This window comes from Macadamia integrifolia, unplaced genomic scaffold (assembly GCF_013358625.1).
Source record: "Macadamia integrifolia cultivar HAES 741 unplaced genomic scaffold, SCU_Mint_v3 scaffold94, whole genome shotgun sequence".
NCBI classification, from domain to species: Eukaryota; Viridiplantae; Streptophyta; class Magnoliopsida; order Proteales; family Proteaceae; genus Macadamia; species Macadamia integrifolia.
The window spans coordinates 355,933-369,137 of record NW_024870588.1 but is presented as its reverse complement, the minus strand read 5'-3'; the positions used below and the strand labels follow the sequence as shown (position 1 = coordinate 369,137).

At 41.1% G+C, this 13,205-nt stretch overlaps 1 protein-coding gene across 1 annotated transcript; it reads right to left on the bottom strand.

Moving 5' to 3' along the window:
* Positions 1 to 2,338: 2,338 nt before the first annotated feature.
* LOC122070523 (leucine-rich repeat extensin-like protein 4) lies at positions 2,339 to 5,687 on the bottom strand. The gene has a single exon (XM_042634695.1). It carries the CDS (start codon positions 5,397 to 5,399, stop codon positions 2,913 to 2,915), a length of 2,487 nt encoding a protein of 828 aa, XP_042490629.1. The 5' UTR covers positions 5,400 to 5,687; the 3' UTR covers positions 2,339 to 2,912.
* Positions 5,688 to 13,205: the final 7,518 nt, after the last annotated feature.

Sequence of the window (13,205 nt, the reverse complement as noted above, 5' to 3'; positions counted from 1 at the left end):
TAAGGTACACCTTTTTTTTTTTAGTGAGGGATATATGATCCAGTGCCAAGAATATAGAGAATTGATTTTTTTTTTTTTTTTTTTTAGTGAGGGATATATGATCCAGTGCCAAGAATATAGAGAATTGATCAATGGAGATGCGTGTGATTTGGGTTCTTGGATGGTGTGTACGATTGATCCTTGGAGCTTCACACAATCTCATGTGATTCAGATCCACCAGATTAGATTAGATTTTCTATTGATCTGATCAGGTCATCCGGGTTGGGGAATTGGGGTGAAAGCTGTTTTTGGTTTCAAGTTTCAATACACATTCTCTTTGGATCCACCGTATGGGTATTTGGATTGGGATTGGGATTGTCTCAGCTGATATCAATTAGATATTTTGATCCAGATCTGCCTGTATCAATTTGGATTGGATTGATACAGGATCAGTCCAGGATCAATATCGCCCGGCTGCCCATCTCAATACAAATCACTTGATTTGGGTGATCCTATGCCGATTCCTTGAATTATGACTGGATCAGATATCTCCCTCATCCAGGGATTTTAAAAGGGTACACAATTAAGATCATATTCCATTTGGACATCTAGATCGAAATGTAAGCTCACGGTCTAGATTAGCAACGTGACAACTTGTAGAGTCTAATTCAATCAAGGGAACACATTTCTGTCTTAGAAACGTTCCTTCGCACTCAGAAGCCCTAAACACAGACTGTGCAAAATGACCATCACACCCCTCCTGATTGATGCCCAAACATGGACTCTCATTGACTGGAGTCATACTCCCGGACAGAAAATATTTTTCTTCAGTCATAACCCACTTTTTGTTTTGACACATCTCCTATGTCGTTCATGCATATGTACAATATTCTAGATATTACTGTGTACTCTCCCAAACGGTGAATGGATCAAACAATTAAGATTAAGATAAAAAAAATTACTCAAATTTGACGATTTTCAAAAACAAACATCAGATTTTATATAGTTACATGGATAACCATATGCTCCAAGATGTTTAGCAATTAGAACCAAGGTTTTAAAACTTGAAATTGGGTATAGAATTGGTCTCCATTGATTTCGATTCCAGATTGAATCATCTCAAAATCGATTAGAATTTGACTAGAAAATGGTCAAACTCGGTTGGAATTGATCAGATATGTCCTGACTCGGCCTTGATTCGGCATGTTTCAGTATGCATAGAACGAGTTTAATTGAAATTGACAATGGGTTATGAGCAGAGAGAGAGAGAGAGAGAGAGATTTTAAGAATTGAGATGGATCTACCCGATCAGCCGATTTGGATTGGAAACGTCCGGATCACGATTCTAAGTGATCTAACTCAGCCGATCCCCTTGTAAAAGCTAGGGTTAGGGTTGGGGTGATTCTCGTGATTGCCTCGGTCGATCCGGATTCAAAACCCCAGGCAGAGAAAAAGAGATGTACCATAAGTTGTGGGGCCAATGCGTGGCCCGTGTGTCCTGCAAATAAGCAGCAAGAGTTGGATCGATTTTAAAGGATACGACACTCTCTACTCTGCTTTTATGTCTTGCAGCAACCAACACAACTCTGTTGAAATAGTGGTAAAGATGAGAGAGAGAGAAGAGAGAGTATTTATTATGTAGTTTATTAAGCTGCACGCTGATGCATCAAACCCTCCTCAAACCGAATGAATTGAATGCATACCACCATCACTATGAAAAGGTGTAGATGGGAACGTGGGTTCCTTAATCGATGTGGTTAATCAGAAATTAAGGACTTAAAAGATAAGAGATGAGGAGACTGAGAAGGAGATAATCAAGAGAAAAAGAATCTGCCAAGGCTTAAAGGGGTTGACCGGCTCCTTCAATTAAGGAAATGCAAACAGGGAATGAGGGGGTAAAAACTTCTGAGATCAAGCTTCAATTTTCAAATACTGAATAGTTTTTTGGGAGAGTGAAGAAAAAGGTGAGTTCTCAATTTTTCAAATCAGATTGGTTGGGAACTCTTGAGTAGTATCATTGCATGAGCAGTGTCCAAGGAAGACAAAAATCCATGATTCCATGACCAGATAGATATGCCTTTGCTCTAACTTTTCATGACCAGCATGGGTTCTCTTATCAAGTCTCAGTTTTATCAGAATCTGGGTTCAATGCTTCATGCTCCCCTACTCTCCAGTCTTCAATTTCAGAAGAGTTGGGTCTGTTGGGACTTGGGATGTGTAGTGTTCTTTCACATGGGAATTCCAAAGGATAAAAAAATAATACAAAAACCCACATGAATGCACAATTGATAGACCTGTTTCTTTCAATCTGAACCCTGTAGAACACAAGATTGAAGAACAAAATAGAGATATAATGGTCTGCAATGAATATCAGTAACTGATAATGTTCATTATACCATAAAATGGAAAATCGGAAGAGAAATGGAGGAAAAAAAAAGGGACAATAATGAAAAACCCACAAAGCAGCAGCATAGGAACAGAAGTGCTACTGCCTCATAGACCTGCTTATCAATTTTTGCATGAATCTCTCAAACCTATACATACATTTCCCTGACACCTAAATCCCTCCCTACCAATTTATTCACAATTCAGATGTCCATAACAATTCAAATAAATACGGAGAGACTTTCTCTTCTGTCCCCTTTGTCTATCTCCTCTTTCTACATCCCAATTTCTTCTTCCCCCAAAAATGCAATTCCTCCAATGCATAGCACATACGGCCGGAACCCATTAGATGATTGCAGGAGTTCTGTTCTTCATTCTTTCTCAGGCTGCGAGGTTTGCCCAAACAGCAATGGCAATTGTGGAAAGAGAAGAAGAAACTAATGACAGTCAAGATGACTGAAACATTGCTTCTCTTTCTTTCTTTGGAGGGAATGTAAGAAAATTCTCAAAAAGAATCAATAGAAGGGAGGTGGTGGAGGAGATGAGTATCAAATTCCAACAGTTGACGGCATCGGGCCCTCATAAACTGGCGCCGGAGATGGCGAGATTTCATAAACAGGTGGTGATGCTGAAGAAGATTGAGGTGGTAAGTACTGAATTGGAGCCGGCGAGGGTGCCGGTGGTTCATACTCTTCACACGGTGGTGGTGGCGGTTCTATGCAAGGGGGTGGTGGTGGTGGTTCTATGCATGCAGGTGGTGGCGGTGGTTCTATGCATGGGGGTGGTGGTGGAGGAGAATTAGGTGGTGGAGGTGGGGAATAGTAAAGGGGAGGTGGTGGTGGAGGTGAATTAGGAGGTGGAGGTGGGGAAAAGTAATGTGGAGGTGGTGGTGGAGGTGAATTAAGTGGCGGAGGTGGAGAATAGTAATGTGGAGGAGGTGGCGGGGGTGACTGTGGCGGAGGCGGTGGCGAATGTGGAGGTGGTGGTGAAGGTGGAGGAGGTGGCGAAGGTGGCGGAGGCGGCGGGGAACTTGGAGGTGGCGGTGGTGAATGCGGAGGAGGTGGTGAAGGAGGGGGTGGCGAATGTGGCGGTGGAGGTGGTGGTGAAGGGGGTGGAGGGGGAGAATGTGGCGGAAGAGGTGGTGAATGTGGAGTTGGCGGGGAATGGGGCGGAGTTGGTGAAGGAGGAGGTGGTGAATGGGGAGGTGGCGGAGGCGGAGACCGAACACAGCGCGGCGGTGGAGACCGAGGACACGGCGGTGGTGGAGATCGAACACAGTAAACTGGAGGTGGCGGTGGTGGAGGTGGTGATCGAACACAGTAAGGTGGAGATGGTAGCGAAGGAGGTGGTGAAAGTGATGGTGGCGGAGATGGGGGAGGTAGTGATGGGGATGGCGGTGGAAGGGATGGTGGAGGAGGTGATGGAGACGGAGGTGGAGGGGATGGTGGAGGTGGAGGAGGAGGAGGAGGTGGAGGCGAGGCGGTATCTATCGGAGAGCGCAGGTATCTAGGCGGAGGCGGAGGAGGAGGCGGAGGCGGAGGTGGAGGTGGAGAATTTACAGGTGGTGGCGGCGATGGTGGTGGAGGGGGAGAGAAGATTGGTGCTGGTGGTGAGAATACCGGCGTTGGTGGAGGGGGTGGCGAGCTAACAGGTGGTGGGGGAGGAGGAGAGAGAACAGGGGGCGGTGGTGGCGAAGGCGATGGAGGCGTGAAAACTGGCGGAGGGGAGAAAACCGGCGGTGGCGATAGCACAGGGATGGGAGGTGAAGGTGGAGGCGGTGTTGGCAGAGAAGGAACAAAAGGAGCACATCTGAAAGCACTACAACGCACCGGACGAGACGAGAAAAACTTACATTGCGCGGCCGACCTCTGGTCCGGCCGCCCCGGCAGGCAATTCTTCCGATCGTCGAAGTTAGGAAGTCTCAAACACGATGGAGACTCACCCGTGAAGAAGTTGTAGGAGTACGTGAAGTTCTGCAAATTGGGTAGCGAACAGATACTCGAAGGAATCGTTCCCGATAGCATGTTGTGTGCCACATCCAGCTGCTCCAAACTCACCATCTTCCCAATGGTATCAGGCAACGGCCCCAGTAGCTTATTGAAGCTCACATCAAACACTGTCAAATTCGTCAAAAACCCGATCTCCGATGGCAAACACGATTGTAACCCATTATTCAGCATTATAATCTCATTCAAGTTGGTCATATTTCCCAAGCTGGCCGGAAGACAGCCATGGAAGTTATTGTTGGCAAGAACAATCACAGAAACTGGAGAGTTACCAAAATTATCCGGCAGATTGAAATGGAAGCGATTGTCATTGATAAAAATGGCGTCAAGATCTTTATCGAAGAGCTCCTTAGGTACCCCGCCTTCGAACTCATTGAATCTCAGATCGAGATACTTGAGCATCGGCAATCGAAGAACTACCTGAGGAAACTTACCGGCAAACCGATTGTTACTCAGATCCAGCTCGTACAGAAGCTTGAGATGGATGAACTTGTGGGGCACAGTACCGCAGAAGCGATTGGAGTTAATATGAAACAATGCAAGATCCGTAAGCAACCCTAGCTCCTCCGGAAGATAACCGGCAATGTCGCCGTGGTTGAGATCAATGCCAGCGACGGTTCGGATCTTTGGATTATCGAGCGCTTGAGTACAGAAAATGCCAGTATAGTTGCAAACATCAGATCCGACCCAGTTACCAGTCAGATTGAGTGGATCGGAGAGGATAGCTTCCTTCCAAGCTTGCAAGGCAATGTAGGCGTTCTTGATTCTTGGATTCTCGAAGACGAGAGAAGGATCGACGGTGACATTTTCTCCTCTGTCACCGAACTCATCCCTGTAATACAAGAGCTGCCTCTGCCTGATATACATGGTTTCGGCGTCTGTGAGGCCGCCATTGCTAGAAATAAACGAATCTTGCTCAGCTAAAGAGGAAGAAGAAGAAGAAGAAGAAGAAGAAGAAGCACACAAAAGGAAGAACAAGATTGAGGAACACAAATGCAGATGCAGATAGAGATGGCTCTTCTTCTTCATCTCACACTACAGAACATTTGATGTTCTCTTCCTTTTGTCTTCTCAGATGGAAGATTTGATGAAATACACAGCTAAATCAGGGATTTTACAAGAGAGAGGTGAGAGAGATTTTGGAAAATGATGAAATAAACAGCTAAATCACAGCTCAGAACCCACAGATTATTCTTCTTCTTCCTCCTCACTTCCCTTCTTCGCCCGCTCTTAATTCTCTCTCTCTCTCTCTCTCTACTCTCTACTCTCTACAATCTCTCTCTCTCTAAAGAAGGCGAGAGCGAGACTTTATTCTTTGGCTTGGAATCAAATTCCCATCCAACCCCACACGTTTATAAGGGCTTTAAAAAAATGGTCGGCGGCGGTGGCCCGGACCAGAAAGAGTGCATTCCGGCGAAGATAAGTCGTTGATCTCGCGAGATTTTGGGGAGATAAGAGTGGGAGTTGTTTGCTTAGGTGTAAGCTCCCACGACTTTGAAGAGTAGGTGCAGTGCCACTAACATTTTATTAATTTACTAAACTAACCTTAGTCGGATTTCTATTTTTAGACACTTTTTAATTCTTCAACTCTTGAACCCGGGCGGAAATTCCTCTCATAAGGGTAGTTTGGTAATTCTAAACTACAGTTGAATCAAGTGTTTTGTAACGGTTTAAGTCTTGGGTTCGGACTTCGGAGTTTGGAGTTTGGACCATCTTTTTCTAACTGTACTTGTAACGGTTGGCCACTAGGTCCCCATACTCTCATGTATTGTATGGATGAGGTTGTAACGACATGCATGGGATGATGAAGTTAAAGAACTGGAGCGGGAAGTGGGTCCCGCAGAGCTCTTCTTCTCTCTCTTCTCTTTCTATATATATCGGTATTCTCAATTGAAAGAAAGCGACAGCATAGCGAGCATGTGAGTGGGCCCAGGTGTCATGTCCTGCAGGGCAGGACCGTCGGTGCCGAAGGCGCTTTTGTGATGCACCGCGTCCCCGTGACCTAGACAACGATATTCACCACGTCACCACGATGAGGGGGCATTATAGTATTTTTCAGTCAAAGAATATTTATATTAAAATCTAAACGCGTTTCTTTGCTGTAAATCGCCGTGTCACAGAGACGACACACACGGGTGACGGGTGGACTCTCTTTTGCCTCAATTCTAGCTGTTTGTCGTTAATTTGGAGGAAGGGCATGCTGACTAGGACGTCAACGTTGTGTGGTGCCATGTCAGCATCCTTCATCGTCCATAAAATTGGTGTCGTATCGGTCCATATCGCCTTCACTGATGCTTTGCCAATATCGGATTGTTGGTAAAAAAAAATAAGGAAGGGTAAGTATAAAAATGGTATCAAATATTTTTTTTTGAGGGGAGAGGTGGGGGAATCATTTGATCCAGCCCAATATAATCGATATGTATCGGTATCGGTGGTAACCAATATTGTTGCTGCCAAAAAACCCCGCTAGTCGAACTTACACAAACACAGACGACGGAGGCCCGGAGCTTTTTCCGGGGTTAATCCTCCGACGCTCAAGTCAGGGTTGGCCGCACAGTTCAATAAGGGAGTAATGGTGAGGGTATCAGAGCTTACCTCTCCCTTTCTTCCGTGCCTTCTTATATAGCTCTTAGGGTTTAGGGTTTTTCCTTTCCCCAGAGGAGTCCTCCTCGAGTCTACCTTCTTCCCTCTTAGAGTCCCGCTCGAATACGTCCATCCTTCTGGGGGAAATATTCCCTTCATGCAGACGACGTGATCCCGCGTGATTTTACGAGCGTGCCTCAGTGATTGAGCGTGCTTGAGCGTGAGTGGTTTCTTGAAACCTTCGTCTGACGGAGGACACGTGTCTCAGAGGCGACATGTGTCATTGCCCCCACCGAGAGGTCAATTTGGCTATATCAAATATCAACACTGAGCATTGATGTCATCAAACTAAAACAGATAAAATTTCTCATCTGTTCATTATTGGTTTTGATTTTTAGAAATCGTTAAAAGATCCCAAACTGATCGGATCAACCAAGAGGAACTACTGAAACTTTCCGTTTGGACCCTCAAAAAAATTGATAAAATTTAAAGTTTTCTATATCATTTTTTGATGGGGTAGTACTTTTTGTTCGTGAGAGACATTTGTGCCAACACTCAAAGGGGCACGATGGCCATTGCCTTTCATGTGTTTGTGATGCAGGGATCACTTACGGATAGAAAAGTCTATCGCTCTTAATTTTATACATAAGAAATCAAAACCCTACCAAATAATCCAATAGAAAAAAAAAACTGATAATAAATCAAAACGATTAAGTCAAATAGATATCGATTTTAGTTTGACTTCTGTAGACAAAAACTTTATCAATCCATTTTCAATCTTGTTAATTTATGTTAGAAGATAAATTATTATTGTCACAAAAGTCTTTTATCAAAAATATGGTTCATACATCCACATGGTAGAACAACATGGTTTAAGTTCATGATATCGGTACATTCATCCGCATGGTAGGATAACATGGTTTAAGCTCATGATATCGGTACGATGTTGGTGACTCTCAATATCAATCTTAGATCGACCTGTATAGATGGGATCGAATGACTTTATCCCTACATTTCTTGGAAAAACAAATTTTATATGTTTTTAACCTTGATCCTACTATTATATCGATACAGGATCAATCAAGAATCAGGATCGGTGGGTGTCGATACTGATACCTCAAACCATGAAGTGTAGATATCATGGATTTATTTATCAACATTGGTATTAGTATTGGTATCGGTCTTCGCAAATTGATCAATTTTACCTTGCTTTTCATATATTAAAAAACAGAACAAAAATTGATTTTCTTACAATTTTACCTTTATTCCGATACCAATACTGATACCTAATCTAGAATCGATAAGATATCTGGATCACACTCAACTGATACCAATACGATATGACAAATACGACCAATCCTCGATCGATACCTAAAACCATGGTACATACTCTCTCTCTCTCTCTCTCTCTCTCTCTCTCTCTCTATTTTTCAACAAAATTTAGCGGAATTAATTATTCACTCCTTATTCCTTACATAAATATAAGGTATTTTAAAAAGAAAAAATGTGAAGAACTAAGGCACATAGTTAAAATATGTTGGAGCATAATGTGAATGACATATAAAATAGCTTTTTTTGGTAGAATAACACATAAAATACATAGCAAGGGATAGATTGAATTATTGATAACTTAAAAAAAAAGCTATTATTCTTTGACCAACTTTATTATTATTATTATTATTATTATTATTATTAGGTTTATTATTATTATTATTATTATTGTTATTCAATACCATACTATTTCGTTTATTTTATTTTATTTTATTTTTTAAAGTTTCAGTTCCACAATTATTTGTTGTCACCACTCACCAGCAAGAAATAATACAGCAGCTTCTAACTAATGCTCCTTCATTCTTTGCTGCAAACCATATGGAAGTTTGAAATTGTTTCTATTTTAAAAAAAAAAATTGACAAAAATTTTAATAAATGATCATGTACGTAGATGGTGTCACTTTAGCCATCAGATAAGCATTAAATGATAATGATTCTATTTTTTCCGACCATATTGGGTAGGATGAAGAGTGGACCCAATGATTTAAAACACGGAATCAGGGATTGAATTGGTCCTTACATCTGAAAACTTAGCTACTCTAGCCTTCTAGGGATTTTTGGCAATATGAGTGATCGGATGGGGGGTTAGATTTTGTAAACAATTAAACCACCATCCTAGGGTTCACAAATCCCTATAGGGTTTTAGTATAAATCCAAATTACCTCATGATGTGGTCTTGAATCGTCTCGTATCATTATAGTTCAAATCGGTTAATTAAAATAAAAAATAATATTTTAAATAGAAATAGATTATGATTTTTTTATATATAAAAGATTGAGAAGGTGTAATATTTTAGTTGGAAGCGAGAGATAGGGGGTACTATTTATGGTGGGAGAGAGAGAGGAAAAGATAACTGCATTATAGCTAATATCAATAGTGATTTTTAATGAAAGCTATACACCGACAAAGAAAATGCACGAGAACTCAAAATCAGGTTTTCATACGAAGATTGTCATTTTAAAAGTTAAAACAAATTTTGAAAGAACCCAAATCCAAATCCGAATCCGAATCGTCTCCAGCGTGCATCAGACATTCTGGAGAGGTTAAATTTGAAGAAACATCATTCCAAATGGCTTTCAACCTTTTGACCCCTCTCTCTCTCTCTCTCTCTCTCTCTCTCTCTCTCTCTCTCTCACTTTTACTTAGTTCATAGACTTATGCTAGCACCCACTCAAAGACTTAGTTCAAACACTTAAGCTGGGTATGCTACTGGTATACCGTATGCTAACATTCATTGTGTCTCTCTGTTTTTCTCTTTTTGAAATGACCTTCATATTCTTTCTAAATGATATTCCATCATGTGCCTCCATTGGTGTTAATCATTAGCTTACCGTATCCTAATAGCATACCTATCCCTCCTCCAAAACATACATATATTTTGGTGAAGACTACAAAAAAGTTTTTGTAGACAACAAGGCTATTTTTTTTTTTTCTTGGTAAATGACAACAAGGCTATTTATACTATGTGAAAAGGTGAATGGAAATTCCAGCAATGGGTATTCATAAAATAATGTGGTTTTGCCACATTTTTTAAATTTATGACTCAAATTCAATCATTTACCTTTCATATATAGATTTTTTTCTTTTTTGTTACGACAGGTGCTCAAGCCTTCGGCCTGACTAGTCCTACGGGCACATATTGACCCCACAATCGCATGAATCAGATCATAAAGGGGTTGAAAACCATTCAACTTCTACTGAAAGTAGTAAGGAGCACTAAACACCCCCTGTGTGAGAGGCCCAAAGTATGCCTAGTGAAAGTAAAACTTAGAACCTCTAAATTTACGGCTCATACTAAGTTTGTTACTCACCAACTACGTTACTCCCTTCGATTACCTTTCACGTATAGACATGCACTATCTTTAGTAGTCCAAGCTTTAGCACTCGCTTCCGAGTAACTTCGAGATTTTTTATGCTTTATTTTGCCTCTTAAACTATTTGGTTAAGGTCATATACACTTGACACAGAGCAAAGAACATTAAATTCTACTTTTCCACGTAACTTTGGTCTTATGCAACTCCTCTCTCTCTCTCTCTCTCTCTCTCTCTCTCTAAAAGCCTGCTCAATGTTTGAGTTGAATTAGACAGCAATGACCTCAACAACAGTCCGACCAAGCCTCCTCCATTGGATGTTTCTCCAATCATTCAAGACATCACTTTTTTTCTATGGAAAGAAAAATAAGCATTACTGAAATAAAGAAATTACATCTCTGTGTCTATCAATGATAGTAAGAGGAGATTTTTTTTTATCATCGTTACAAAAGCCAAATGATTAATAAGAAAGATCACGTTGTTGGTAGGTCAGAGCTTAAAAAACGTAGAAGTGTATAAACATTCAAAAAATTGGGATCATGCTCAATGGCCAAGATGTGATACTTGGTTTAAAAAAAAAAAAAAAAATGTTCTAACTCTTTCGCAACACTCCAAACTTCAGTGATATTCCAACCATTCGGTCCGCATGAATGTGATTTTTCTTATATTTCTAGGGAAATTAACAACATTATCGTTTCCCTGACGAAGAAGGCATTGTCAATAATGTGTATGATGGTTTGACCATATTCCACTCCTTTGGCTTTAAAAACTTTGCTCTTTGGAAGCTTCAGCTTTATAAAATTTCAACTTGCAGTAAATTTATATTTTACTAAATTTAAAAGAAAAAAAAAATCCTCAAAGCCATGGTCATGAAGGTACATCATCACCAAAACACCATGATGTGCCATGATTTCTTGATACGCATTGTTCTTCTTTTTGCCATTTAACCCTTTTTATTATAATTTCAAACCAGAAGAAGTCATTGAATTTGAATATAACCAAAAGTGAGTAGTAACAACTAACAAGACAGTTTCAATTGGTGAGAATTTCATATGTGATTGTTATATGTCTAGAAAGCAACCCCTTTTTCTTGTTTTTAGGCAGAGATAGCAATAGTAGCAGTAGTAGTGAATGGTGATGGGGAACACTTCTTTTGTTTAAATTTTAGCCACAAAGCGTGAGGCTTTTGCATTGCCTTGCATTTGTAGTGAGAGAAAAAAAAAATAAAGGGTTCCAAAGATGAGAGCCACACATAAGAAGTAAAGTGAAGCCCTTATTCGAGTTGTCTCCATCAAAAGTTATCACTACAAAGTTGCATACACATTACACAACACACACGTATGGCCTCATTTCAGTTAAGAACAAAAAAGTAAAAATAGAAAAACAAGAGAACACTGTTTGTTTACCTGATGATACTTCATCCACTGCACTACAGTGTAGATTCCTACGTACTAAGCTCTCAATCCTATTTGTGAATCCCACATTTCTTCTCCCGGATAAAATCTCATATTGGACAATTCGATTTCCACCCTATTTGTGGGAAACTAACTAAAGTCTAGAGCTGTAGCCCGTAGCAATCTCTCCCCAGATTTGTGGCTAAAAGGTCGCAGTACTAAAGCGTTCGAAAGTTAGAAACGCTATAATTTAATCTGAGTTGTTGGTTTAATAAGTTAAATCTCAACCGTTGAGTATTAAAAGCATTCAACCTGCTACCGACTTTCCCACAGCCGTCGTCTTCTTCATCCCAACCTTTGTCCCAAGCCCCAAGAATAGATTCAAAACTATCCCTCTCTCCTTTTCTTTTCTATCTTCTTCCTTGGTGGGATAAACAAAGTAACAGATCTTGCATGATCAGTAAAATTAAATACTCTCTTTCCCTCTCTTCTAAGTTATTTCTATTTCTGTCTTCTTTCCCTCTCTTCTAAATAAGATTCCAGTTTCACTGTACCCATTAAAGTTCTACATTACCTACTACCCAGGATTCCTGAAACAGTAATAGACACTGAGTGATTGGTAGAATTAAATAGTCAGAAGTAAGATTCCAGTTTGATCGGTAAAATTAAATAGTCAGAAGTAAGATTCCAGTTCCACCTACTACACAGGAGTCATAATGATCCAGTGTTTGCAGTCAAGTTCTTTGTAAATGAGCGGCTCTTTTGGAAGTTCTTGGTTTCTAAGTGCCTCTTAGGAGAACAGGGGGATGGGCGTGAGATGCAGAGGGCCCGGCCGACAAAAGGAAAGGGGACGACTGAGCGATTGGCTGCAGATTATGAGTTGTAGAAGAGGGGTGGTGTTTACACCCGTGGCCAAGAGCTGATCTTGAACTCTGCGAGGAAGCCGTCGATGCACAAGTTTGATGAGAGGGAGAGAGAGAGGGATATCGGAGGTGGGAGCAAGAGAGTGAGAAGGAGATGCAGGGGCGGAGAAGAAGAGAGAGAGAGGGCTTGTGAACTGTCACCGTGATAATAAGTAACCGGTTGATGTATTGAAAACAATGAACGACTAGGATTTATCTAAAAGTAGATTAACGATTCATATTGATTGGAGTGCTGTTAATATTTGAGCGCTTAAGTGCTGCTACCACTCACCCCAAATTTATATATTTGGACAAGCAAGGGTCCCCACACTGACAGAAGGGGGTAAAATCTGCAATGCCGCACGAATTAGCATAGTTCCATCATTAGGGATCCACAAGGTCATTGTGCTTCCTTCACCCGACAACTGTCTTCTAATTTTGAGAGGATGAGTATTCTCTAAATAGGCAGCATAGAAGAGGACAGCAATGAAGTGCAACAAAACCGTTTCATTCATAAGAGGACAACAAGACCAGTAGAGAGACAGAGAGGGGATGCTAGAATACCCTGCCCTAGAGGGCAGAGAACCTTATCTC

What these genes read in the sequence shown, in the direction of transcription:
- LOC122070523 (XM_042634695.1), bottom strand. Translation starts at nt 5,399, where the DNA reads ATGAAGAAGAAGAGCCATCTCTATCTGCATCTGCATTTGTGTTCCTCA.